Source organism: Crinia signifera, chromosome 2, assembly GCF_055691185.1.
Source record: "Crinia signifera chromosome 2, ASM5569118v1, whole genome shotgun sequence".
In the NCBI taxonomy this organism is placed as follows: domain Eukaryota; kingdom Metazoa; phylum Chordata; class Amphibia; order Anura; family Myobatrachidae; genus Crinia; species Crinia signifera.
This window is the reverse complement of record NC_139218.1, coordinates 374,253,989-374,280,874: the sequence shown is the minus strand read 5'-3', so window position 1 is coordinate 374,280,874 and position 26,886 is coordinate 374,253,989. Positions and strand designations below refer to the sequence as shown.

Sequence of the window (26,886 nt, the reverse complement as noted above, 5' to 3'; positions counted from 1 at the left end):
ATCCAAGGGCCAGTGCTGAAAACCTGGGCCTATGCTCAGCACCCCCTGGCCCAGCGGGTGCCAAGCTAATAGCAATTACAGTACGTGTAAACATTAAATGCAACCTGGCAATGTAAAGTAGTCCTGGCTCCGATTGCATCACATGTGACTATTCCTGGCAAGGGGTTGAGGTCAATTAAAGATTAGAACAATGAGGCATGTCAAAATAAAGAGAACGAGAAGGGGGATCAAGTGAAGCAATCTGTTTTCCTGTGATTGCAGCAATTCCACAAAACCGTTTTTTATGCGCGCTTTGTGATTCTAGGTTTGTCTAGGAACTTGACGCTTTTTTTATTCTTTACTGCAGGAAAAGTAACAAGCGCACAACCAACATTACACAACATTTCCGCATCCTCCTCTTCCTTAACTATACTGCTGGCCTTGGTCGTTCCAACAACATCGTGGTGAAGATGGATTTTTGTTTTCGGGTTTTTTTTGCTTTTTTTTTAGTTTGTATTAATGACATTGATTAAAGTTATTGACTATATGAAGATGCTGGAACCCTGGACCTAGTCTTCATGGAAAACATCCAAAGACTACATAAAAAAAAAAAAAATCCAAAAGAGAACTGGAATAAATCGTTTGCAGTTTTTTTTTTTTTCATTTTTTTTTTAAATAAACAAAAATATATATAAATATATAAATAGACTGGTCTGCAAATAGCCTTTATCAGCTTCTGTAAAGAAAACAGTACAGTAGTTTTTGGTCAAATGCTCTGGGTTGCATTGATTTTATTTTGCTTTTTTAATTATTTAGCAACCAATTACTGGACTGTATAACTTTTTATGTTGTTGAAACAGTGGTGTGCACTACATCTGTGGTATTGAATGATATGGTATGAATTCCGAGTATAGATCTGGTGATATATTTCTACTTCAACTTTTTTTTTTTTACCCTGATTTCATAACTTATAATGAGAAGTACGAATAAAAATTTAGACCGGCTTCAAAAACATTTGAATAAATTGATTTGTATCATGTGACTGCAAATTGAAGCAAATTTACTTCTAAGTCGTTACTCATTTTGAGGATGTGGTAGATAAATGGTAACTAGAATCTGGTTGGTTGACGCTGGCCACACCTCCACTTTTTAAAAACTACCTCTATCTTTCTGGCTTACTTATGTTTTATACCTGAATAACTGTTTTGTTTTGTTTTTGCTTTAAATATGGCCTCATTTCCAGCCGTGATTGTGCTTTGGATATAACCTATTGTATTTTTGACTCATCTCTACATTTGACAACAGTTATTCTATATGGATCTAATAATGGTTTTGGTGGGTGTCAAATTAGAAGTAATTAAGATCGATCTACAATTAGTAATAGTTTCAGTACAATGCAGTATGTGCAAACCAATAAATGAGAGTTGTTAGATAGTGGCAAATCCCGTCAGAACATAAATGAATCATTTTGTTGTAAGACCCGCATACAGACCAAACAAAATGTTATCAATTTGTAGCACTTATGAAAAATTCATTCAGATTTCTGTGTTCTCCTGTTTTGTTTTCAGATCAAGGTAAAGAGAAAATTTTTGCATAAAATGCTAAATAAACAATTTAAAGGTTTGGCTGTAAAGGTTTAATGAAATGATTTATCATCGCTACAATTTTAACCAATGATATGATATTTGTTGTTCAACTGTGTAAGGTATTGGGATAATAGCTGACAAGGAGCGAGGCATTGTCTCTCCCCAGGTCATCTATTTGGAAGGCATGGGTGTTACTTTTACCCAGGTTTCAATTGGATTTCCCTGGGATGATTATATTTTAGGACAAAAAGGTGGATCGCAGCTAAAGTTCAATATGACACATTTATTTCTTGGACTGTTTTAAATACTAAGAGGGGTATTGAATCTGTGTAAATATGTCCCATCTGGGACAAGGACTCTCCATGTTCCCTTGCGTGGTACATAGGGGATGCTGTCAAAATCCCGACAGGGTCAAAATCCCGAATGGGTCAAAATAACGACAAGGACAAAATCCCAACAAGGTCAAAATCCTGACATTTAAAATCCCGACAAGGTCAAAATACCGACATATAGAATGTACAGATGAAACAGTCAACATGACTTTCTGTCGACAGGTCACGAGGTCGACATGGTTGTTTTCACTCTTTTTTTGACCCGACATGTGCCGACAGGCGGTATTTCATGCCCTACCATCCACTAGGGCGTGGTGGGAGAATAAAATAGTGTGCCCGAAGCATTGCGAGCGAAGCGAGTGATGCGAGGGGCTGCGGTTTATGTGTTTCCCCGGTTAGGTAAATATCCGGCTTCCTCAGGAGCAACGCTTGCTCCTGAGGAAGCCGGATACTTACCTAACCGGTGAAACACATTGAGCACCTTTACTGACCAGCTGAAGGGGTAATCCATCCCGGAGACCAACCCACTTTTCCCCATCATTAGCACACCACCCTAACTGAATCCTGAGAAAACGCTGAGGCTGTGGGATTTATCTCAACCCCTAATTGGATATCAGGGTGAGCTACAAACAAGAAAGTCCTGAGCTCTTGAAATTATAGAGCACTGGGAAAACTTGGTCCATTTCATCAAAACCATTGGATTACAAATTCCCTCTTAAAACATCTATGAGGAGGAACAAGGATGGTAATATCTCTATACCCTTATTCAGCTGTCTTATGGCTTTTTAATTCAATTTACAGTACCACTAAAATCGATTGAGAGACTGAGCCCTATAATTAGTCATCTCTTTAATTTTAATTTTTGAGTGTTTACTAAATTGTATTGTATTGCATTTATACATTATATATTATAATCTTTGGTTTAATCAGTAAAAATCAATCATTGTTATCCCTTGCGGTGCACCACTGCCAGGTTCCCATGATGAACCGGTTGTGTCCCTGGTTGAATGTATAGTGCTTTTATTGCCAATAGGCCGGTATCACCTACAGTACGTACATTCCCCTCTCACCTTTATCTCTGAATTGACAAAGTTTCTGCCGATCGACATAAGCCACTCACAACAGGAGGATGCCCCAGTATAAAGATAACATTCACAATGTTAGCACTGTCATAATGTGGACTTGTTCATTATACCAACAATATAAATGCCGTCAGTCATAATGTAGACACTACTAATAAATAATATTTTATCCTAACCCTAACAGCAGCATAATCCTAACCACATTATAACCCTAAATGCAGCCCAACCCTCAATGCTACCTAACCCTCACTGCAGTCTAACCCTAACCACAGCCTAACCCTCACTGCAGTCTAACCCTAACCACAGCCTAACCCTCACTGCAGCCTAATCCTAACCACAGCCTAACCATAACCACAGCTTAATCCTAACCCTAACCACATTATAACCCTCACTGCAGCCTAACCATAACCACAGCCTAATCCTAATCCTAACCACATTATAACCCTCACTGCAGCCTAACCATAACCACAGCCTAATCCTAACCACAGCCTAACCCTCACTGCAGCCTAACCCTAACCACAGCCTAACCCTTAATGCTGCCTAACCCTCACTGCATCCTAATCCTAACCACATTATAACCCTCACTGCAGCCTAACCATAACCACAGCCTAACCCTCACTGCAGCCTAACCCTAACCACAGTCTAACACTAACCACAGTCTAACACTAACCACAGTATAACTCTAACCACAGTATAACTGTAACCACAGTATAACCCTAATCACAATATAACCCTAACCACAGTATAACCCTAAATGCAGCCTAACCATAACCACAGCCTAACCCTCACTGCAGCCTAACCCTAACCACAGCCTAACCCTAACCATAGTCTAACACTAACCACTGTATAACCCTAAATCCAGCCTTAAGGTGCCCATACACAGTGCGATTATTGTATGCGTTTTGAACTTTTAAGTTCAAAATGCATTGCTTGTACTGTAGTCCAAATTGCACAATGTTTCTGTGATGCTTGCAATGTGATGCTTGCAATGTGATGCACTGCAATGCAAAGGGATGCGTGCTCCTGTGTACTTTAAATTGTGTAGTACAAAAGTATGTGCAGGCAGTACTTATTGTACTAAATCGCATCGGATTGCTGTTGCAGCACATTGTATACAATATGAACTAATTGCATAATGCAGTTTAGTCTTAATTGTATGCAGTTTAAATTAAGGAGCCCACACACGCACCGTTGCCGGCAGTGCAATGCTGTACGATGGGGTGCGTGCTCCCGCGGCACCTCATCGTACAGTACAAAAAGTATGTGCTGCACATACTTTTTGTACTAGCCTTTTCTAGCATAGCATTGCATCGTATGCACATCGTATGCACAAGGCATACGATGCGATGCTATGTGTGCTAGTTAAGCCCACAACGCATGCCGAGATCGGTGCGTGTGTGGGCTCCATTACAATTGAAATCGCATAGCATTGCATAGCACTGAAGTTCAAATTGTACAGCCCCATTGTATAGTTCAAATCACACCTACCACCATACTTGCCTACCTGACCCTTTCCATGATGGATAAAATGCTCTGTTCCTGGACGGCAATCATACATTACAGAGCATTTTCTCCCTCATGGAGAGGGTCAGGTAGGCAACCATGCCTACAACACATCACATGGTGTATGGGCACCTTAACCCTCACTGCAGCCTAACCCTAATCACAGGACAGTTCAACATTCAAATAAGGGAGCCACACCCGCTCTCACTAACTGACTCCATGGAAGTTGATGTTTCTCTCTATTTGAATTTTGAACTTTGCTACAGCCCAACCCCTGGAGCCACCACTGAGCCTAACCACAGCCTAACCCTAACCCTCACTGCAGTCTAACCCTAAATGCAGCATTAGCCTAACCCTCACTGCCACCTAACCCTAACCGCTACAAAGCTCTAACTGCATCCTAATCCTCCCTGCAACCTAACCCTAACCGCAGCATTACCCTAACCACAGCCTAACCCTAACCCTCACTGCAACCTAATCCTAAATGCAGCATTACCCTAACCACAGCCTAACCCTCACTGCCACCTAACCCTAACTGCTACAAAGCTCTAACTGCATCCTATCCCTCCCTGCAACCTAACCCTAACCGCAGCATTACCCTAACCACTGCCTAACCCTCCCTGCAGCTTAACCCTAACCGCAGCATTACCCTAACCACAGCCTAACCCTCACTGCAGCCTAACCCTAACCACTACATAGCTCTAACTGCATCCTAATCCTCCCTGCAACCTAACCCTAACCGCAGCATTACCCTAACCACAGCCTAACCCTAACCCTCACTGCAACCTAATCCTAAATGCAGCATTACCCTAACCACAGCCTAACCCTCACTGCCACCTAACCCTAACTGCTACAAAGCTCTAACTGCATCCTATCCCTCCCTGCAACCTAACCCTAACCGCAGCATTACCCTAACCACTGCCTAACCCTCCCTGCAACCTAACCCTAACCACAGCATTACCCTAACCACAGCCTAACCCTCCCTGCAGCCTAACCCTAACCGCAGCATTACCCTAACCACAGCCTAACCCTCACTGCAGCCTAACCCTAACCACTACATAGCTCTAACTGCATCCTAACCCTCACTGCATCCTAACTCTAAACGCAGGATTACCCTAAACACAGCCTAACCCTCCCTGCAGCCTAACCCTAACTGCAGCATTACCCTAATTACAGCCTAACCCTCCCTGCAGCCTAACCTTAACCGCAGCATTACCCTAATTACAGCCTAACCCTCCCTGCAGCCTAACCTTAACCGCAGCATTACCCTAACCACAGCCTAACCCTAACCCTCCCTGCAGCCTAACCCTAACCACTACATAGCTCTAACTGCACCCTAACCCTCCCTGCAGCCTAACCCTAACCGCAGCATTACCCTAACCACAGCCTAACCCTCTCTGCAGCCTAACCCTAACCGCAGCATTGCCCTAACCACAGCCTAACCCTAACCCTCCCTGCAGCCTAACCCTGACCGCAGCATTACCCTAACCACAGCCTAACCTTAACCTTCACTGCAGCCTAACCACTACATAGCTCTAACTGCATCCTAACGCTCACTACCGCCTAACCCTAACGTCTACATAGCTCTAACTGCATCCTAACCCTCACTGCAGCCTAACTCTAACCGCAGCATTACCCTAACCACAGCCTAACCCTCCCTGCAGCCTAACCCTAACCGCAGCATTACCCTAACCACAGCCTAACCCTCACTGCAGCCTAACCCTAACCGCTACATAGCTCTAACTGCATCCTAACCCTCACTGCATCCTAACCCTAACCGCAGCATTACCCTAACCACAGCCTAACCCTTCCTGCAGCCTAACCCTAACCGCAGCATTACCCTAACCACAGCCTAACCCTCACTGCAGCCTAACCCTAACCGCTACAAACGGTAGCTCTAACTGCATCCTAACCCTCACTGCATCCTAACTCTAAACACAGCATTACCCTAACCACAGCCTAACCCTCCCTGCCACCTAACCCTAACCACTACATATCTCTAACCGCCTCCTGACCCTAAATGTAATTGCAACAACCTTTATGTTTTCACCATAAAGAAAAAAGATAAAACCGTCCGCACTGTCACAGTTACAGCACTTCCCTGCACAGCATGACCATGAGGTTCATGTCCTTATAAGTATAATAATGCAAAAGGTAAATCATAGATTAGGGCACAGTATTGAGCACATTTAATATCCATTTATTGTTAACCCTTCTGTTCAATTTACATTCAATGCACAATCCCTGAAGAAGGCAAAATGGTTGATACAGTCATTAAGGGATAATAGGATTTTCATTGTCATGACTACAGATCTGTTATTAATGGCTGTGCAGGTTATTGCAACATTTAACTGTGCCTTACACATAAATGTCATGCGGGATGGGAAGTGTCAGAGTACAGGGCCTGCAGTATAATACGCCCAGCAGCCGTATTCTATCAGAGTGCAGGGCCTGCAGTATAACACTCACAGCAGCCGTATTCTATCAGAGTGCAGGGCCTGCAGTATAACACTCACAGCAGCCGTATTCTATCAGAGTGCAGGGCCTGCAGTATAACACTCACAGCAGCCGTATTCTATCAGAGTGCAGGGCCTGCAGTATAATACTCCCAGCAGTCGTATTCTATCAGAGTACAGGGCCTGCAGTATAACACTCACAGCAGCCGTATTCTATCAGAGTGCAGGGCCTGCAGTATAACACTCACAGCAGCCGTATTCTATCAGAGTGCAGGGCCTGCAGTATAACACTCACAGCAGCCGTATTCTATCAGAGTGCAGGGCCTGCAGTATAATACTCCCAGCAGTCGTATTCTATCAGAGTACAGGGCCTGCAGTATAACACTCACAGCAGCCGTATTCTATCAGAGTGCAGGGCCTGCAGTATAACACTAACAGCAGCCGTATTCTATCAGAGTACAGGGCCTGCAGTATAACACTCACAGCAGCCGTATTCTATCAGAGTACAGGGCCTGCAGTATAACACTCACAGCAGCCGTATTGTATCAGAGTACAGGGCCTGCAGTATAACACTCACAGCAGCCGTATTGTATCAGAGTACAGGGCCTGCAGTATAACACTCACAGCAGCCGTATTCTATCAGAGTACAGGGCCTGCAGTATAACACTCACAGCAGCCGTATACTATCAGAGTACAGGGCCTGCAGTATAACACTCACAGCAGCCGTATTGTATTACAGGGCCTGCAGTATAACACTCACAGCAGCCGTATTCTATCAGAGTACAGGGCCTGCAGTATAACACTCACAGCAGCCGTATTGTATCAGAGTGCAGGGCCTGCAGTATAACACTAACAGCAGCCGTATTCTATCAGAGTGCAGGGCCGGCAGTATAACACTCACAGCAGCCGTATTGTACAGGGCCTGCAGTATAACACTCACAGCAGCCGTATTCTATCAGAACATCAGTCATGAGAGGAAGCCTTACATCTAGAGTGCCGTTATCTATCTATGTATCTATCTGTCTATGTCTGTCTATCTATCATCTATTTCTCATCCACTATATCTATCTATATCGATCTATCTATCTATTTATCTATCTATCTATCTGTCATCTATTCCTCATCCACTCTATCTATTCATCCATCCGTCTGTCTGTGTATTATCTGTCTAGCTAATTATCTATCTGTCTATTATCGATATGCCTGCCTGTATCTATCTATCTATCTATCTATCATCTATCTATCTATCATCTATTTCTCATCCACTCTATCTATCTCTAGGTGTGTACACACGTACAGATTTTTATGTCTGATCTATCTGGTGGGAACAAAAACCTGGAAATGTATGGAAGCATGTGAAAATCGAAAATTTCCACCCAAATGCAGGAAAACAGAAAAAAAAGATATGCTTGTATAAATTTGTTATATCAGAACGATTAAACAATTTGTCTGACTGATCACTGTCTGTTTTCAAAAGTTTGGGATCAATTATTTTTTGATTGTCATTTGCTCCTATACATTTCCAGGTTTTTGTTCCCACCAGATAGATCAGACAGAAAAATCTGTACGTGTGTACGAACCTTAATTCTCATCCACTTTATCTATATATCTGTCTGTCTGTCTGTCTGTCTATCTATCTATCATCTATTCCTCATCCACTCTATCTATTTATTCATCCATCCGTCTGTCTGTTTATTATCTGTCTATTTAATTATCTATTTGTCTATTATCTATATGCCTGCCTGTATCTATCTATCTATCTATCTATCTATCTATTCTCTATTTCTCATCCACTGTATCTATCTATCTATCTGTCTATTTATCATCTATTTCTCATCCACTTTATCTATCTATCTATCTATCCATCCGTCCGTCCGTCTGTCTGTCTGTCTGTCTGTCTGTCTATCTATCTATTCTCTATTTCTCATCCACTCTATCTGTCTATCTATCTATCTATCTATCTATCTGTCTATCTATCTATCTATCTGTCTGTCTGTCTGTCTATTTGTCTGTCTGCCTGCCTGTTTATCTATCATCTATTTCTCATCCACTTTATCTTTTTATCTATTCATCCATCCATCCATCCATCTGTCTGTCTATTATATTGTCTACCTAACTATGTATCTGTCTATTATATAGCTGTCTGTCTATGTATTATCTATCTATCTATCTATCTATCTATCTATCTATCTATCTATCTAAATGTCTGTCTGTCTGTCTATTATCTATCAATCATCTATTTATCTATCTGTCTGTCATCTGTATCTGTTTGCCTATCTATCATTTATTTGTCATCTATCTATCTATCTGTCATTATGTCTGTCTGTCTGTCTGTCTGTCTGTCTATCTATCATTTATTTGTCATCTACTGTATCTATTTCTCATGTATTTATCTATCATCTATTTATCATCTGTCTATATATTATAAATCTGTCTGTCTATCTACCTGTATCTATCTACCATCTATTGACCATTTATTTGTCATCAATCTATCTATCATCTATTTGTCATCTATCAGCTAGTTGTCTAGCTATCTGTTAGCTATCTATGAGGCTTATCCAATTATCCTTAACATTGTTTCAGCCATTGAAATGGCCGTATATCGCAACTTATGAATGATGGTCATTATCGCGTTATCCAGTTATACCGAAAATGGATCCAGGATCCTGGATAACACGTGGTTCAGAGATAAGTCCCCAATCCCATGTGTCAGAGGTCCGGCGGCTGCTTATTCAAAATTATGCTTCCCGTGCCCGATAAGCGCAGGTAATGAGGGTCACGGACGTTGGCATTGGGGCTAATTGAATAGCCCCTTGGTGAACCAAATACCCATGGTCAATGACTGTCAATAATTGGATACCTCCTTATCTGTCAGTCTGTCTCTCTATCTATCTCTCATTGTTTACATACTATAAACTTGTACAGTATATATAATATATACACACTCTCCACAGAAAGCGTGATATCCCACACACGCTATTGGATGCCGATGGTTTTCTATACAACATTGACTAATAAAAGAGAACCGTAACCCAGTATAAGCCGAACAGCAGTAAGTAAAATAAAAAATAAAATAGATTAAAAAAAATAATAAATCTGAGTTAATTGATTGGCTAACTATACATGGCAGGGATATACTGTGCAACATTAATATCATTCTTCATGGGATAGCTAAAATAATAACTGGTTATAGCATTGGTTCCCAAACTGTGTGCCCTGGCATGCTGGGGTGCCTTGGGACACCTGCAGAGGTGCCCTGGGTTAGTGGTCCAGGACCACTCAAATTCTATAAATTCTATAGGGCACCAATCACACAGCACCGGGAATCACCCCCACTGGCAATCGCCGACAGAGAGGAGCTCCATCTAACTGGGACACGCGAGCGTCTGACACGCACGTGCGTCACTCAGCGGCGGGGAGTGGAAACTCTGCCGGGCAGGGTTAGGGGTGGTGCAGGGAGGCAATGGGAGGTGTCAAAAACCTTCTTCGGAATGGGGCATGTAAAAGTCTCGTGTGGACGGATGGCGGAGGCTGGCAGAAGCTGGTGGCTGGAGACACTAACGCCAGTCCCCGACTGAAGAGTCCCACTCCATCTGTATATGGGCAATGTAACAGGCAAAGCCAGTGTTTGTGGCTGCCAATCGTAAAATATGTGGACAAACAGAAACGAATCCTGTTCACTTAATTATACAGTACCTAAGGATGACCTTTATATTCAATTGACATAATTTAGTTATTTTTGCTGATTTATAAGCAAGAAACTTTTGGCCTAGGGATGCCGTGAAAAGTCTGGGAACCACTGGTTTATTAGACTCCCAATAAAACACAAAAATATGATTGCAAAAATATCTAGCATACAATAACAATAAAGTATAACAACAATTTGTTAACTATAAAATGAGTCCATAAATATACTCAAGTGTGCAACTACTGTATATTTCTTCATTAGAACTATATATACAGCAATCACCTTATCCAAAAACAACGGGGCATATGTAAAAGTGTCTAGGTTTGCCAGAGGAGCGAGATGCCAGCTGAACTCAGACTTTTTTTAAAGCACCAATCATTTACAAGGTGAAACCACGCTTTGTAAAGGTTTTCCGCATTGAAAAGACAGCCGAGGTAGACTGGCAACCCGCACCACCAGACTATTACATATGCCCCAATTAATTACTTTTTATAAACTCAACTAATTATTTTGATAACGGGGTCATCTCTCACAGTGGTCTCCCGGTCTCTCATTGACAGATTTATTGAATAAATTGAAAAGCATTGATGTGTTATCCAATCACATATTATTACACACGTTGTGACCCAGCCAATGCATTTCAAATTCGACAGTTTGCATTGAGCAGCCCAACCTGCTCCATTGTTGGACTGTGAGGTCCTGTGCCTCGGACTTGAACCTTGGTGTTAAGGACCCATCAGATACGTTTACCTGGTTACGGTTGGTGGGTATGCTGAGTACATCAAATGTATGTTATATTTCAGAGTTTATTATACATATTGTGATGAGCAGTGTTCAGTTTTTATAGTCTCTTTTTTTCTGTGAGGAACCCAACTGGTCAAGAGGTCCATTGAACCAAACTGAAGGAGATTGGAGCCCATTCTGCCAAAATAAAGGTGGCAGGGACTGGGGTTCTTCTAAGTACATTACTGTATATTACACAAAACGGCATATATAACAAAAATTTAACGTGGGGGAATTACACATTCTGAACACTGTACTTTACTGTCTTGAACTTGACTTCCTGAAGCCAAACTTCAGTGAATTAATTGCCCTTTCTAACTCTTTTCTGTGCTTTTCAGTCATGCATCTGTTTCATAATGTTTTCTGTTGCCATGGGATACAACACAAGGCTGTTCCTTGGATACAATGCTTTCTACTGTAGGGGACTGAAGAGTGTTGTATTCCACGCAATGATTATATATAATTAATTATAGAAAATCACAGGAAGCCAGGAAGATAAAGTAGAATCTTTAGCAAAAGTGGATAGACATGTACGTATAATCTGTATTACATTTTAATTTCTGTATCAGAACATGATTTTATCTTTGGCGTTAGATTGTTTCTTTTTTTTATTCATTTTTTTAAATATATATTTGAAACCATAAATACGAATTACGAAGTGACATCTAATCAACCAGTATTATGTAGCATCGGGGACTGTAACTGACCATTGTGGAAGACTTTCATTAGAAAGACAAAGGTCCTTTGAAACAAATCTTTGCAAAAGGTAATTTAGTTGTATCTTAGAGAATTTGGTACTGTAACAATTCATGTGATATATTAGAAATATTGTATACAATGTGTATATACTATATATAATTGTATACTATGTGAAAGACACAGTCAATGAATAGTTCCTGTGTACTGTTCTTGTATCATTAGGTATTTTTAATAAATAATTCTCTTTTTATTGACTTCTACCCTGTGTCTTGTCAAGTATTGGATGAGATTATTTATTATTCAGTATAAATTTCATGATGGGTGCAGTGACATTTCCAGGAAGATTCACGGAAGAAATTGCTTTTAAAAATGTCAACAACGAATAAAAGGTGCTTCCAAATATTCTACCGGATATGATGGAAAATGTACACGTTTACTTTATAGGGCATTATTCGGAAAGGAATATTAAATGCATTACTCTTTACACTGGGACAACTCTCACTCAAACAAGCAAAAACTGTAGGACCTACAATCTTTTTATAGGGGAAGACAGCTATACATGGTATAAACAGTTATAATTTGAATTCAAATAAAACTAAATACTAGATACATTCAGTAGTACATTTAGGTAACAATTTTACATTTTAAATTTATTAATAAGATAAATGAAAAATATATATACAGTATATTATTTGTACTGTTGGTGAGTTTTGTTTACGTGCATCTATAAACCCTGGATTCCTCAACATCTGAACAACGAAAAAGCCACCCATAACTACACAACAAGCCATTACATTGCGAGAGGAGGGGAAGTCATACTTGTGCAAGTCAATTTATTCCTCTAATTAGGATTTTGAAAAATCAGATGGATAAATTGAAGAATGAGATTGAACAAAGCAAATCTGGGTACTTGTGTATTATCTGGGCGCCCAATTTTTTCATCGCATGCCACTACTTAAGGCATGCGATGCGATGCGATTTTTCATTGTAAAGACCCGATTTTTAATTGTATAGTCACCCATGGGTGATTTCATACCCCCACTATCCAACTACTCATGGAGTTGATTTTATATAGTGTGGCGAGTGCAGCGAGCCACCGAGCCCGAAGCGTGGCGAGCGCACGCGGATTACTTTACATGTATTCTGCGTCCCCTCGCGGGGCTCGCTGCACTCGCCACGCTTCGGGCTCGGTGGCTCGCTGCGCTCGCCACACTATATAAAATCAACTCCGTGCGTAGTTGGATAGTGGGGGTATGAAATCACCTATGGGTGACTATACAATTAAAAATCGGGTCTTTACAATTAAAAAATCGCATCGCATGAATTGTATGCCACTATATTGCATGTGATGCAATGCGATGCGATGCAATGAAAAAATTGGGCGCCCAGATATTACACAAGTACCCAAATCTGTATGTTAGACCTGTAGATCAAGTCCTTTATTTGCTTCTCCAGGATCCAAGGGTTGCAGTATGTTGAAATCGGATTGGCAGCAGTCCTGGATCCTAGGTTTAAATTGTACACTGTGTATTTTTTTGCAACTGATCCAGATCTTAAAAGATACAAAGAGCTCCAATGATTCCTCTTACAGTAACTTCGGCAGCAGCCAGGAAAAGACAGCTTTCCCAAAGTTCAGTGGTTTGGTGATGCATATAGGTAAAAACGGAGAATAAATTGTTATATAGCGCTAGTGGTGTCCCCAATAAATTCTGTGGTGGATATCCTATGTTTAATATTGTCACCAATGATGTTCACCACGGGGATGAAAAATTTCCAGGAGTATTCCTCCAATAACAAATGTCCTCCAAGCATCAATGGGTTACCATGAAATGACAAGGGAAATACAGAAAGTGCATAACTTTAAAAACAAAGGATTTTAATAAAGATGTGCACTTAGATAAGATGACATGAGCATGTAAAACAATAGCCCAGGGTATAGCAGCAGGCAGACGGGTTGTCCAAAAGAGATGGCAGTCCAGTACCGGATACTGGTGGAGCCGCCCAAAAGGTCCCAAACCTGAAGTCCTTTTGGACGGCGTGTCCCGCTACTGAAGAAGGATCATTTGATCTAAATTGCATTTGGTGTGTTAGCCTTACTACCGTTTTTTTTTTAGTGGGACTTCAGGTTTGGGAGCTTTTGGACGGATCCAAAAGGTTTATATTTATATAAATATATAAGTTTAGTGGTTCCCTGGGGCATCTCTGCATTGTTGCAGGTTGCCCTAGATTAATGGTCCAGGACCAATTCAAATTATTTATGGTCATTGCAATAGGCACACCTGTAATTGTAATAGGCAAAACTAGTGCTGGTGTCTTTCAATTGTAAAATGTGGACAAACAGAAGCAAAACTTTTTCCTCCTCAGTTTACTTCATTTAATATTTTTTTTTTCTAAATATCTCATTAAACATCTAATACATTTTCATGTTTTTTTAATTATTAGGATAATGATGATGATTATTATCAACATTAATAATAATATTATTAATAACAATAATACATTTATTTATAAGGTACCACAATAGTTTTATAACGCTGTACGAAGGGATTACAATGACTATAGGATTAGTAAGTAGAGATACAGACACAATATAAATTCATAATATACACAAAAATGTATAAATTCACATACTGTAGATAAAAAAATAGAAAAATCCTGAGAAAATTATGTTTTAAATTACACCAATTAAACACAAATCACCAGTTTGTAGAATTTATTGTAGAGTTTATGGAAACACGGTAAAAAAAAAAAAAATCAGGAACAATTTTTTTTCTTTCTTGAACAGTGTCATGATGTAGTTTTTAAAGGACTTCTGGGCTGAGAAAGAACTATTTAATCTCAATCCTTTTAAAAGTTCCACTTGTAACAGATAAGAAATAGTATCAATTTACAATGGCAAATCAGACTCACTCAGCCGTGTGGTCAACAAAAAAGAGACTGAAATTGGTATTTCGGGGATATTGACCTGCTCGTAACACCACAATATCACTTTGTGTGCTGACTTTTCTCATTTTTAATTCTTTAAAGTTAACATGAATGTCCCTGTCTTTTTCCAATTAACTCTAAATTACAGCCACACTTGTAGGAAATTACAGTTTCGAGTTTCACTTTCTTTTGGCTGGATTGGATTTGAAATCGGCAGAACTTGCAATACTATTCATGTAATTATTTGTGTAATTATAATAGCATTGTAGAATTTGAATTGAATCCATTATTGTGTACAGTCAGCTGTGTCTGCAACATAATTTAGTGTAGGATTAGCTTTCAACGTAGTGAACTAGGAGTTTGATTAATAGACCAACTGAATTTTCTTTTAAATCTGCTCATATTAAATGATTGCGAATAAGAATTGTTCGTGGGTACTGGACAACATCTAACGATGACCGACGTTCCTCCAAGACCCCCCACTAAGTGTATGTCCCCACTATCTGTGCCTCTTGGGAATCCAGAAACTCAGCATGAGTGAAGATTGCCATAACCTATCCAATCTGTTCACATATGTTTGAGGCCAAATGGTGCTTATATCTGGAATAGATCATTTGATAGACAAGAACTGAATGAAAGTCAACATGGGGTTAGGTCAACAGGGTCATTAGGTCGACACAAGCATTGGGTCAACTTGGGTAAGGTCGACAGGCAAAATGTCGACATGCTTGTAGACCTAAAAGATAGACTTTTGTTTGTGCTAGGAATGGTAGCAGCTCTCTATTCGTCCTCCCTGTTAGTAGGAGGACGGAAAGATAGATGTAGGGGGGAAATATATAGAGTGCGCTCTGTGATGTCCACCACCTTTTACATACAATTTTTGGTAGACACAATAAATTAAGACTTGTTAAAAACATAATTTATTTTTCAGACACAAGCTTCATATTTCAGATCTTTCAAGAAACAAATACCTGACGCGTTTCGTCATACAAATGACTTCATCAGGGGACAGTTTTCCTAAACCCTTTAAATATAGGTTTAAGGGATGAATCCCGTTTTAGGATAACTTTTTTGTCAGAAATTATACCTTATTCCAGCAGGGAAAAACGAGTTATCAATAGGAATGAAAATGGAATATTCAACAGGTAACAAGCAGTGACCTGGATCACTTAGAATGGATCCTGTGCCACCAGTGTCTGAATACAGCCCTTGTAGACCTAGTGACCGTATCCCGATCTGGATGCTTGGCACCCATCAAAAACACTACTCTTCTGCTTAGGTTTTATTTATTTATTCCTATGTGAATATTGAAGACCCAGTGGTTGAACAATAATTTGTGTGTATTTTAAGGTTTTTCAGAAGCTTTGGATGCACAGCTCATCATGGTAGGTGTTCTCTTCGTCATGTTAAATAATAATATATTAGTGAATTTGTGGTTTTGAGTCCTGGACCTGAGACTGTAGATCTACTCTAATGAGTTTTACAAAAGAACTCAACATTTTTCTTTAAGATTTCCAGTTTCACAGATGAATAACAACAGTAGTAAAATGGTTTATTACCAAACAGTGTTGCATTGTGCTAGAGATGTGCAGGCTCTGATTTACTCTGATTTCAAAGCAGGATCTTATTGGCTATCAACTGTCAACAACTGTCATGTGATTTGGGATAGCCAATAAGATCCTGCTTTGAAATAAATCAGAGTAAATCAGAACCTGCATAACTCTACATTGTGCTAGTTAGACCAGGTAGAACTGAAAATAGAGAAGTAGAGTAGCTAGTTTATGTGTGGCATCCAGTTTAGCATTTTCTTGTAGACGTTCACTAGGCTAGGTTCTGCTACAGTGTGTGTTTTAGCTACAATGTTAGAATTGTATTGTGTACTGTCTACAGTATATGTTTCTGGTTGTGTAGTAGCCACTTCTGTTTCACTTGCCTGATTACTGTGATTTGAACTTGTGAATGATCTTGCCTACTAACCTATGTGCAAAACCATGTGCACTGCAGGTGGGGCAGATGTAACATGTGCAGAGAGAGTGAGATTTAGGGGAGTCATTTTGTTCCTGTGCAGGGTAAATACTAACTGCATTATTTTTACACTGCAATTTAGATTTCAGTTTCAATACACCCCATCCGAATTTAACTCTCTCTGCACATGTTACATCTGCCCCATCTGCAGTGCATATGGTTTTGCCCATTTTGAGAACAAATTTGTACTTGCATTAAAATGATCCTTAACCCCTTCCTGACAGAGCCAGTTTTTGCGTTCCTGACAGAGCCCTTTTTTTCAAATCTGACATGTATCACTTAAGTGGGGATAACTTTTTTTTGCTTTTACTTATCCCAGTGATTTTGAGATTGTTTTTTCGTGACACATTGTACTTCAAATTAGTGGTAAATTTGGGTTGATACAGTCTGTGTTTTTTTGTGAAAAATACCAAAATGTCGTAAAAAAATGGAAAATTTAGCAATTTGCAAAATGTTAAATTTTCTGCTTGTGAGACAAATAATCATACCACTCAAAATAGTTAATAACTAACATAGACCATATGTCTACTTTATGTTTCCATCATTATTTCAACTTCCTTTTAATTTTTTTGGACACTAGGAGGCTTACAATATGAATAGCAAATTTTCAAATTTTCAAGAAAATTTCAAACACTGATTTTTTTAGGGACCAGTTCAGTTCTGATGTGACTTTGAGGGACTTGTATGTGAGACACCCCCATAAATGATGCCATTTCAAAAACTGCACCCCTCACAGTATTCAAAACAGCATTTTGGAAGTTTGTTAACCCTTTAGGTGTTTCACAGGAATTAAAACAAAGTGTAGGTGAAATTTCAAAATTTCATTTTTTTTGCAGATTTGCAATTTTAATACATTTTTCTAAGGAACACAGTACATTTTACTAGAGAAATGTGACTAAAAAGTGATTCCCCCAATTCTTTTGTTTTCATAAATATCCTATATGTGGCCCTAGTGTGCACGTTGACCAAACCACAGGCTTCATAATAGAAGGAGCACCTACTTGATTTTGGAGCCTCCTTTTTATGAGATTATTTTTTAGGCACCATGTAGGTTTCTAGGCACCATAAGATGCTAAAAGTTAGGAACCCCCCCACAAGTGACCCCATTTTGCAAACTACACCCCTCAGGGAATTCATCTAGGGGTATAGTGTACATTTCAAACCCCCAGGGGTTTCACCAATTGTGGTACAACTGGGCAGTGAAAATTAAAAATTAAATTTTTTACACAAAAATGCAGTTCTGGCTCAAAATTTTTCATTTTCAGAAGGTATGAAGGAGAAAAAGCACCCCAAAATCTGTGCCCCAATTTCTCCCGAGTACGGCAATGCCTCACATGTGACCAAAAAATACCATTTGGGTGCATGGCAGGACTCAGAAAGGAAGGAGTGATTTTTGGATTTTGCAGCTCAGATTCTGGTGGAATGTTGGTGGGTGCTATGTTGCATTAGCAAGACCCCCCAAGCACCAATACAGTGGAACCCCCCCACAAGTGACCCCATTTTGCAAACTACACCCCTCAGGGAATTCATCTAGGGGTATAGTGTACATTTCAAACCCCCAGGGGTTTCACCAATTTTGATACAACTGGGCAGTGAAAATGAAAAATTACATTTTTTTACACAAAAATGCAGTTCTGGCTCAAAATTTTTCATTTTCATAAGGTATGAAGGAGAAAAAGCACCCCAAAATCTGTGCCCCAATTTCTCCCGAGTATGGCAATGCCTCATATGTGACCAAAAAATACCAGTTGGGTGCATGGCAGGACTCAGAAGGGAAGGAGTGATTTTTGGTGGTGGAATGTTGGTGGGTGCTATGTCGCATTAGCAAGACCCCCAAAGCACCAATACAGTGGAACCCCCCCCACAAATGACCCCATTTTGCAAACTACACCCCTCAGGGAATTCATCTAGGGGTATAGTGTACATTTCAAACCCCCAGGGGTTTCACCAATTTTGATACAACTGGGCTGTGCAAATGCAAAATTACATTTTTTACACAAAAATGCAGTTCTGGCTCAAAATTTTTCATTTTCACAAGGAATGAAGGAGACAAAGCACCCCAAAATCTGTGCCCCAATTTCTCCCGAGTACGGCAATGCCTCACATGTGACCAAAAAATACCATTTGGGTGCATGGCAGGACTCAGAAAGGAAGGAGTGATTTTTGGATTTTGCAGCTCAGATTCTGGTGGAATGTTGGTGGGTGCTATGTTGCATTAGCAAGACCCCCCAAGCACCAATACAGTGGAACCCCCCCACAAGTGACCCCATTTTGCAAACTACACCCCTCAGGGAATTCATCTAGGGGTATAGTGTACATTTCAAACCCCCAGGGGTTTCACCAATTTTGATACAACTGGGCAGTGAAAATGAAAAATTACATTTTTTTACACAAAAATGCAGTTCTGGCTCAAAATTTTTCATTTTCATAAGGTATGAAGGAGAAAAAGCACCCCAAAATCTGTGCCCCAATTTCTCCCGAGTATGGCAATGCCTCATATGTGACCAAAAAATACCAGTTGGGTGCATGGCAGGACTCAGAAGGGAAGGAGTGATTTTTGGTGGTGGAATGTTGGTGGGTGCTATGTCGCATTAGCAAGACCCCCAAAGCACCAATACAGTGGAACCCCCCCACAAGTGACCCCATTTTGCAAACTACACCCCTCAGGGAATTCATCTAGGGGTATAGTGTACATTTCAAACCCCCAGGGGTTTCACCAATTTTGATACAACTGGGCAGTGAAAATGAAAAATTACATTTTTTTACACAAAAATGCAGTTCTGGCTCAAAATTTTTCATTTTCAGAAGGTATGAAGGAGAAAAAGCACCCCAAAATCTGTGCCCCAATTTCTCCCGAGTACGGCAATGCCTCACATGTGACCAAAAAATACCATTTGGGCGCATGGCAGGACTCAGAAGGGAAGGAGTGATTTTTGGATTTTGCAGCTCAGATTCTGGTGGAATTTTGGTGGGTGCTATGTCGCATTAGCAAGACCCCCCAAGCACCAATACAGTGGAACCCCCCCACAAGTGACCCCATTTTGCAAACTACACCCCTCAGGGAATTCATCTAGGGGTATAGTGTACATTTCAAACCCCCAGGGGTTTCACCAATTTTGATACAACTGGGCTGTGCAAATGCAAAATTACATTTTTTACACAAAAATGCAGTTCTGGCTCAAAATTTTTCATTTTCACAAGGAATGAAGGAGACAAAGCACCCCAAAATCTGTGCCCCAATTTCTCCCGAGTACGGCAATGCCTCACATGTGACCAAAAAATACCATTTGGGTGCATGGCAGGACTCAGAAAGGAAGGAGTGATTTTTGGATTTTGCAGCTCAGATTCTGGTGGAATTTTGGTGGGTGCTATGTCGCATTAGCAAGACCCCCCAAGCACCAATACAGTGGAACCCCCCCACAAGTGACCCCATTTTGCAAACTACACCCCTCAGGGAATTCATCTAGGGGTATAGTGTACATTTCTAACCCCCAGGGGTTTCACCAATTGTGGTACAACTGGGCTGTGAAAATGAAAAATTACATTTTTTTACACAAAAATGCAGTTCTGGCTCAAAATTTTTCATTTTCAGAAGGTATGAAGGAGAAAAAGCACCCCAAAATCTGTGCCCCAATTTCTCCCGAGTACGGCAATGCCTCATGTGTGACCAAAAAGTGGCAGGACTCAGAAGGGAAGGAGTGATATTTGGATTTTGCAGCACAAATTCTGGTGGAATGTTGGTGGGTGCTATGTCGCATTAGCAAGACCCCCAAAGCACCAATACAGTGGAACCCCCCCACAAGTGACCCCATTTTGCAAACTACACCCCTCAGGGAATTCATCTAGGGGTATAGTGTACATTTCAAACCCCCAGGGGTTTCACCAATTTTGATACAACTGGGCAGTGAAAATGAAAAATTACATTTTTTTACACAAAAATGCAGTTCTGGCTCAAAATTTTTCATTTTCATAAGGTATGAAGGAGAAAAAGCACCCCAAAATCTGTGCCCCAATTTCTCCCGAGTACGGCAATGCCTCACATGTGACCAAAAAATACCAGTTGGGTGCATGGCAGGACTCAGAAGGGAAGGAGTGATTTTTGGATTTTGCGGCTCAGATTCTGGTGGAATGAATGGTGGGTGCTATGTGGCATTAGCAAGACCCCCGAAGCACGGTGAAATGATGAACCTAAAAATCCATAGATGTGTGGTATATTTTAAAACACTCCTTTATACATAGGCCGGGTTTGTCGGGGCAAGTGTCACACTGGAAAATAGTTTGCTTTCTTATTCCCTTTTTATAGCAAACTTTGCACCTTTTTTGTGTCCTGCCCTTTTTTCCAGTGGAGGGGATTTCATCAGGAAAATGCTGCCCTGGTACAATACGGGGGCCAGTACTAGAAGTACTGGGGCCCTCTGCCTGCTGGTTCCCAAATATTAGGCCCTTTATGACTTCCTCTTGAAAGTGCATAAATGTCCCCCTCTGGCCGGTAGAACGGAATAGCACGTAAGCATTATACAGTGCCATCTGGATGATATACACGGCCAGCTTCTTGTACCAGATTTTTGTTTTCCGCAGGGCACTGTACGGCTTCAGTACCTGATCTGAAAGATCCACTCCGCCCATGTACCTATTGTAATCCAGGATACAATTAGGTTTTGAGCTGTGGGTACTGGTACCTCGTACAGGGACGGAGGTGGTACTGTCTCCGTGAATTGTTGTCAGTATAAGGACATCCCTCTTGTCCTTATATTTGACCAACAACATATTTTCGGTGCATATTCCCCTGCTTTCACCCCTTCTCATTACTTGGGCAATGTGCGTTTTTGGGAGGCCTCTTTGGTTCTTGCGCACAGTACCGCAAGCTGCTGTACCTCTTGAACCAAGGGCCTTAAACAGGGGGATGCTGGTGTAAAAGTTATCCACATAGAGGTGATAACCTTTATCCAGGAAGGGGTGCACTAAATCCCAGACAATTTTTCCACTAACACCTACGAGGGAGGGGGGGCATTCTGGCGGTTCAATTCTTGAATCCTTCCCTTCATATACCCTAAACCTGTGGGTGTACCTTGAGGTGCTTTCACACAGCTTATACATTTTTATGCCATACCTTGCCCTCTTACTGGGAAGGTACTGGCGGAATTTAACCCTTCCTTTAAAATGTATAAGGGACTCGTCTATGCAAATGAATTTATCTGGGATGTACATCTCTTCAAATTTGGCACTGAAATGATCAATGACCGGCCTGACTTTGAATAGCCGGTCAAAGGTGGGATCATCTCTGGGTGGGCACTGTGCATTATCGTTGTAATGCAAAAATTTAAGGATCGTCTCAAATCGAGCCCGGGGCATGGCCATACGGTAAAATGGGGTGCTGTACAGAACATCTGTACTCCAATATTGCCTAATTTCTGGCTTTTTTACTATGCCCATATGAAACACCAGACCCCAAAACGTCATCATCTCTACTGCATCTACAGGGGTCCACCTAGCAAATGATGACGTGGGGTTTTGAGCAATAAACTGCTGGGCATATAAATTAGTTTGGTCCACCATTAAATTTATAAAATCATCAGAGAAAAATAATTTGAAAAAGTCAATTTCTCTGAGACCTGTGGAATCAAATTGGATTCCTGGCATGGCCAAAAACTCAGGAACCTGGGGCTCAAAATTGTCTGGTGGTGGGGTCCATACGAGATCAATTATTGGGGGGGGTCTCAACTGCTCTACGGGGGCGTCTTTGAGGGGGTCCCTCATCACTAGAGGAGGAAGAGGAGCTTAAGACGAAGCCTTCAAATTCCCCGCTTGCATCACTGGCTGTGTCAGAGTCAGAGGCAAGCATGGCATATGCCTCCTCCGCTGAATACATTCTTCTGGATGACTGGGATGACATTTGGGATGACATTTGGGATGACATTTGGGATGCCATTTTTATTTTTGTGTTACTGGTAGTGAAATGTTTCAACACGTGTATAGTGTAGGGGGGGGTACAAACTTTATTTCAACCCGGGGGGTATGTAGTGTGTAGTGTGTATGTAGTGCAGAAAAAAAAAATACTTTATACAAAAAAAAAAAATTGAAGGGGTTAAAAAAAAAAAAAATTGAAGGGGTTAAAAAAAAAAATTGAAGGGGTAAAAAAAAAAAAAAAAAAAGGTCCTGCTCCAAAAATTGAGCACAGATGTTGGTCAGTAACGTCCGTCACTGAACAGCGCTCAAAGGCAACAGGAATTTGATCAAAAAAAAAAAAAAAAGATCAACCCTGTGCCGAAAAAGCTGATCAGTGATGTACGTCACTGATCAGCGCACAGTGGCCACAGGACACCCACAAAATCACAGTGTGTGTAAAAATAAAATAAAAAAAGACCCCACAGCAGCCTCAAAAAAAAAAAAAGGTGATCAGTGATGCGACACTGATTACCAGTGAGGGGCAGCAGGTGCACAACCTTTGGTGCAACTGACAGTGCAACTGGCAGCAACTGACAGGTATATATAAAAAAAAAAAACCTCTGCACCCCCAAAAAGTTGCTGATCACCTCAGATATAGTGATCAGCACAAAAGGCGGGGGCAGCAGACACAAAATTTAGCACTCTCTTTCACTCTCTGTCACTATCTCTCTCTATCTCTCTATCTCTCACTATCTATCACTCTATGACACTGCAGCAGCAGCACTGACAGTTATATATATGAAAAATAACCCCTGCACCCCCAAAAAGTTGCTGGGGGTGCACAAAAGGGGGGCAGCAGACACAAAATATAGCAGTCTCTATCACTCTCTGTCACTATCTCTCTCTATCTCTCTATCTCTCACTATCTATCACTCTATGACACTGCAGCAGCAGCACTGACAGGTATATCTATCTAAAAAAAAACCTGCGCCCCCAAAAAGTTGCTGATCAGTTAATTTATACTGATCAGCACAAAAGGGGGGGCAGCAGTCAGTTATATAAAAAATATATAGCACAATCTGTCACTATCTCTCTATCTCTCTCTATCTCTCTCTATCTCTCTATCTATCTCTCTATCTATCTCTCTATCACACTGCAGCAGCACAAAATATAGCACTCTCTGTCACTAGCCCTCTCTATCTCTCTCTATCTCTCTCTCTCTATCTCTCTATCTAAAACTCGATGACACTGCAGCAGCACAACACAGCACAGCACAACACTGGAAGTCACAACAAGTAGCAAGATCCCAAGCAGTGATCAGGTAAGTATTTTGCAAGGTTCTGGTCAGTATATAGCGGCAGCTAGGCACGGTGACCGCACTGCACGCAATTCCAGACCGGAATGGCGTCTGCAGTGCAGTCACCGTTAGTTTAAACCCCCCTCCATGGCTGTGATTGGTCCGTCGGTCCGACGAACCAATCACGGCCTTTGGGGGCGGGCGGGGTGAGGTGGGGTGACACCAGTGTCACCCTTACACCCCGCGGTGATTGGTGCTGTACTTTACAGCACCAATCACCTCCGATCCCGTGTCACCGGCGAACGTTATTCGCCGGTGACACAGAAAACGCTGTAATTGGCTGTTCACACTGAACAGCCAATCACAGCGATCCCCGACGGGGGGGCGGCATCGCAGCCCCCCCTGGGCATGCAGGGACATGTCTGCTGTCAGGGACAGCAGACATGTTTAAACTGTCACCGCGTCTATAGACGCGGTGACAGTTTAAAGCCATGACGTACATTTACGCCATGTGTCGGGAAGTACTTCCCGACCATGACGTAAATGTACGTCAAATGTCGGGAAGGGGTTAAACAAATATCTTCCATAAAATACAATAATAAGGGAAATTTGAATTGGTATTGTAATTATTTTAGGTAACGAGATAAACAATCTTGTTACCTAAAATAATTACAATACCAATTCAAATTTCCCTTATTATTGGGGTGTTGGGTGATTGGTGCTGTGCTCTAGTGTTTGTTTATGTCAAATAATTTCAGAGAGAGAAAAGAATGAAAAAAATTATCTCGAGCTACAGATACAATACAGTATTTGCTGTGAAGTGCGCAGTTAATTTTATCTACCGTGCAAAAGAAACAGTTCTAATTTACTGCAAACATGACTTGTTGATTGTGTTAAAATCTTGTTCACATCCACTGAAATGTATTCATTAATTAATTTTAAAAAGTTAAGAAAACTACTTTGGCTGTTTTCACTTAATTAACAAAAATCCAATCAGCCCTTTTTGTCAGCATAAATGGAAATTGCATTTTGGGAAATAATATCTGTGCCTGATTGTGGCATTGATTAACAGAGATGTCTAATGAAACGGAATTGCATGAACCAAAATGTTAATGTAAACTAGACACGGATAATATTAGTCTGCTGGCAATCACATCACAAAACAAAAAGAGCCGTTCAGTTACACACCGAGAAGGGACATTTACAAACCAAAGGAAATGTGTGACATAATTTGATTTCCATCATGAGCAAGATTCCAGTGAAAGATTACAGATTTACTGCTCCTAGAGCCATTCACAAGCAGTTATGGCATTTGTTTAAGTTTGACACCAATTGCAGATCAGCGGCCAATCAGGACAGCCTCCTCAGATTGAATGTGAACCATAATTGACTTGGGGCTAGTACCAAATTTAACATGCACAGAGTAGGAGGGCCAATGATGTAGGCACCAAAGTTATCAGTGACCACAAGTCATTGTCAGCCGGTCTTGCTCTATGGTGAGTGCAGAAAGGGGTTCTGTGAGGTGAAGGAATCTGTGAGATGCCGGGTGCTGTGATAGCAGAGTGGTGCTGTGAGTTGGTGGGTGCTGTGCTCTAGTGGTACTGCTGTGGGGCTGCTGTAATGGGAGAGGTGTGCTGAGTTGCGAGGGTCACTGTGAGGTGAGACGAAGGGTGCTGTGATGGATAAGTGATGCAGTCCTGTAAAGGGTGTTGGGATGGGTGAGGAGAGCTGTGAGATAAAGTGTGCTGTGCTGTGAGGGGCGCTATCCTGCGAGTGGTGTGTTTATGGTAGAAAGGTACTGTGCTGTGAGGGGTGCTGTGCTGTAACAGGTGAGGAGTGATGTGTTGTGGTGGATGAGGGATGCTGTATTATATTCTAAGAGTAGTTGTGTTGTGAAGGGTGCTGTGACTGAATAAGGTTAATGCCATGTCATTGCTGCAATGCTGTGATAGGTGCTGTGTTGTAAAGTGAAGAGTCCTGTCAGGGAAACTGTAACGGTAGAGGGGTGTTTGAGGATAGAGGGGGCGGTGTGCTATTACAGATGAGAGGTCCTGTACTGTGTTGTGAAGTGAAAGGTGCTGTGTGGTGAAGACTATTTTCCATTGAGGGATGCTGTGAATTTTACTTACAGTAGAGTTACAATTAAGACCTATTAACCCCTTCAGTGGTGTTTTTTTGTTTGTTAGGGTGTGCTCCCCACTGGGCGAGTTTTTTGGGGGAGCGCTCCCTAAAAAAACCACCACTGTCTCTCCAGGGGCCGGGCAGTGCTGCTGTGCACTAAATAAGCAACTGCCTGGCCCTGCCCCCAAAAACCCAGCTGTGTGCGCATGACGTTAGCAAGGTCATGCCGCACACAGCCGGTATGGGGAGGAGCCGGGGCTGGGCAACCGGAGTCGGGCAGTGTCTGAAGCTAAGCTCAGCGCTCAGCTCACCGGCACAGCCAGGTGCAGACAGTGGCAATCCAGAGAATTATATGGGTTTGCAAGTCTGGGCACTGGAGCATAGCCTGGAAAATTCTCAGGAGTACCACTGAAGGGGTTAATACACTGTATCTCTGATGATGCAGGATGATGCCAGTCAGTGTCAGTCTTCTTATGGGTGGAGACAGATCCGGCAACTGTTGCGGTTTGTGCCTCCTGGTGTAG

At 41.4% G+C, this 26,886-nt stretch overlaps 1 protein-coding gene across 1 annotated transcript in view; it reads left to right on the top strand.

Moving 5' to 3' along the window:
- The window catches only part of CNTN5 (contactin 5), a 1,198,205-nt gene extending 1,185,837 nt beyond the window's left edge, over positions 1-12,368 (top strand). The window contains exon 26 of the mRNA XM_083170083.1: positions 347-12,368. Coding sequence (XP_083026209.1) covers positions 347-447 — 101 coding nt within the window. The 3' untranslated portion in view covers positions 448-12,368. The remainder of the gene's footprint in view (positions 1-346) is intronic.
- Positions 12,369-26,886: the final 14,518 nt, after the last annotated feature.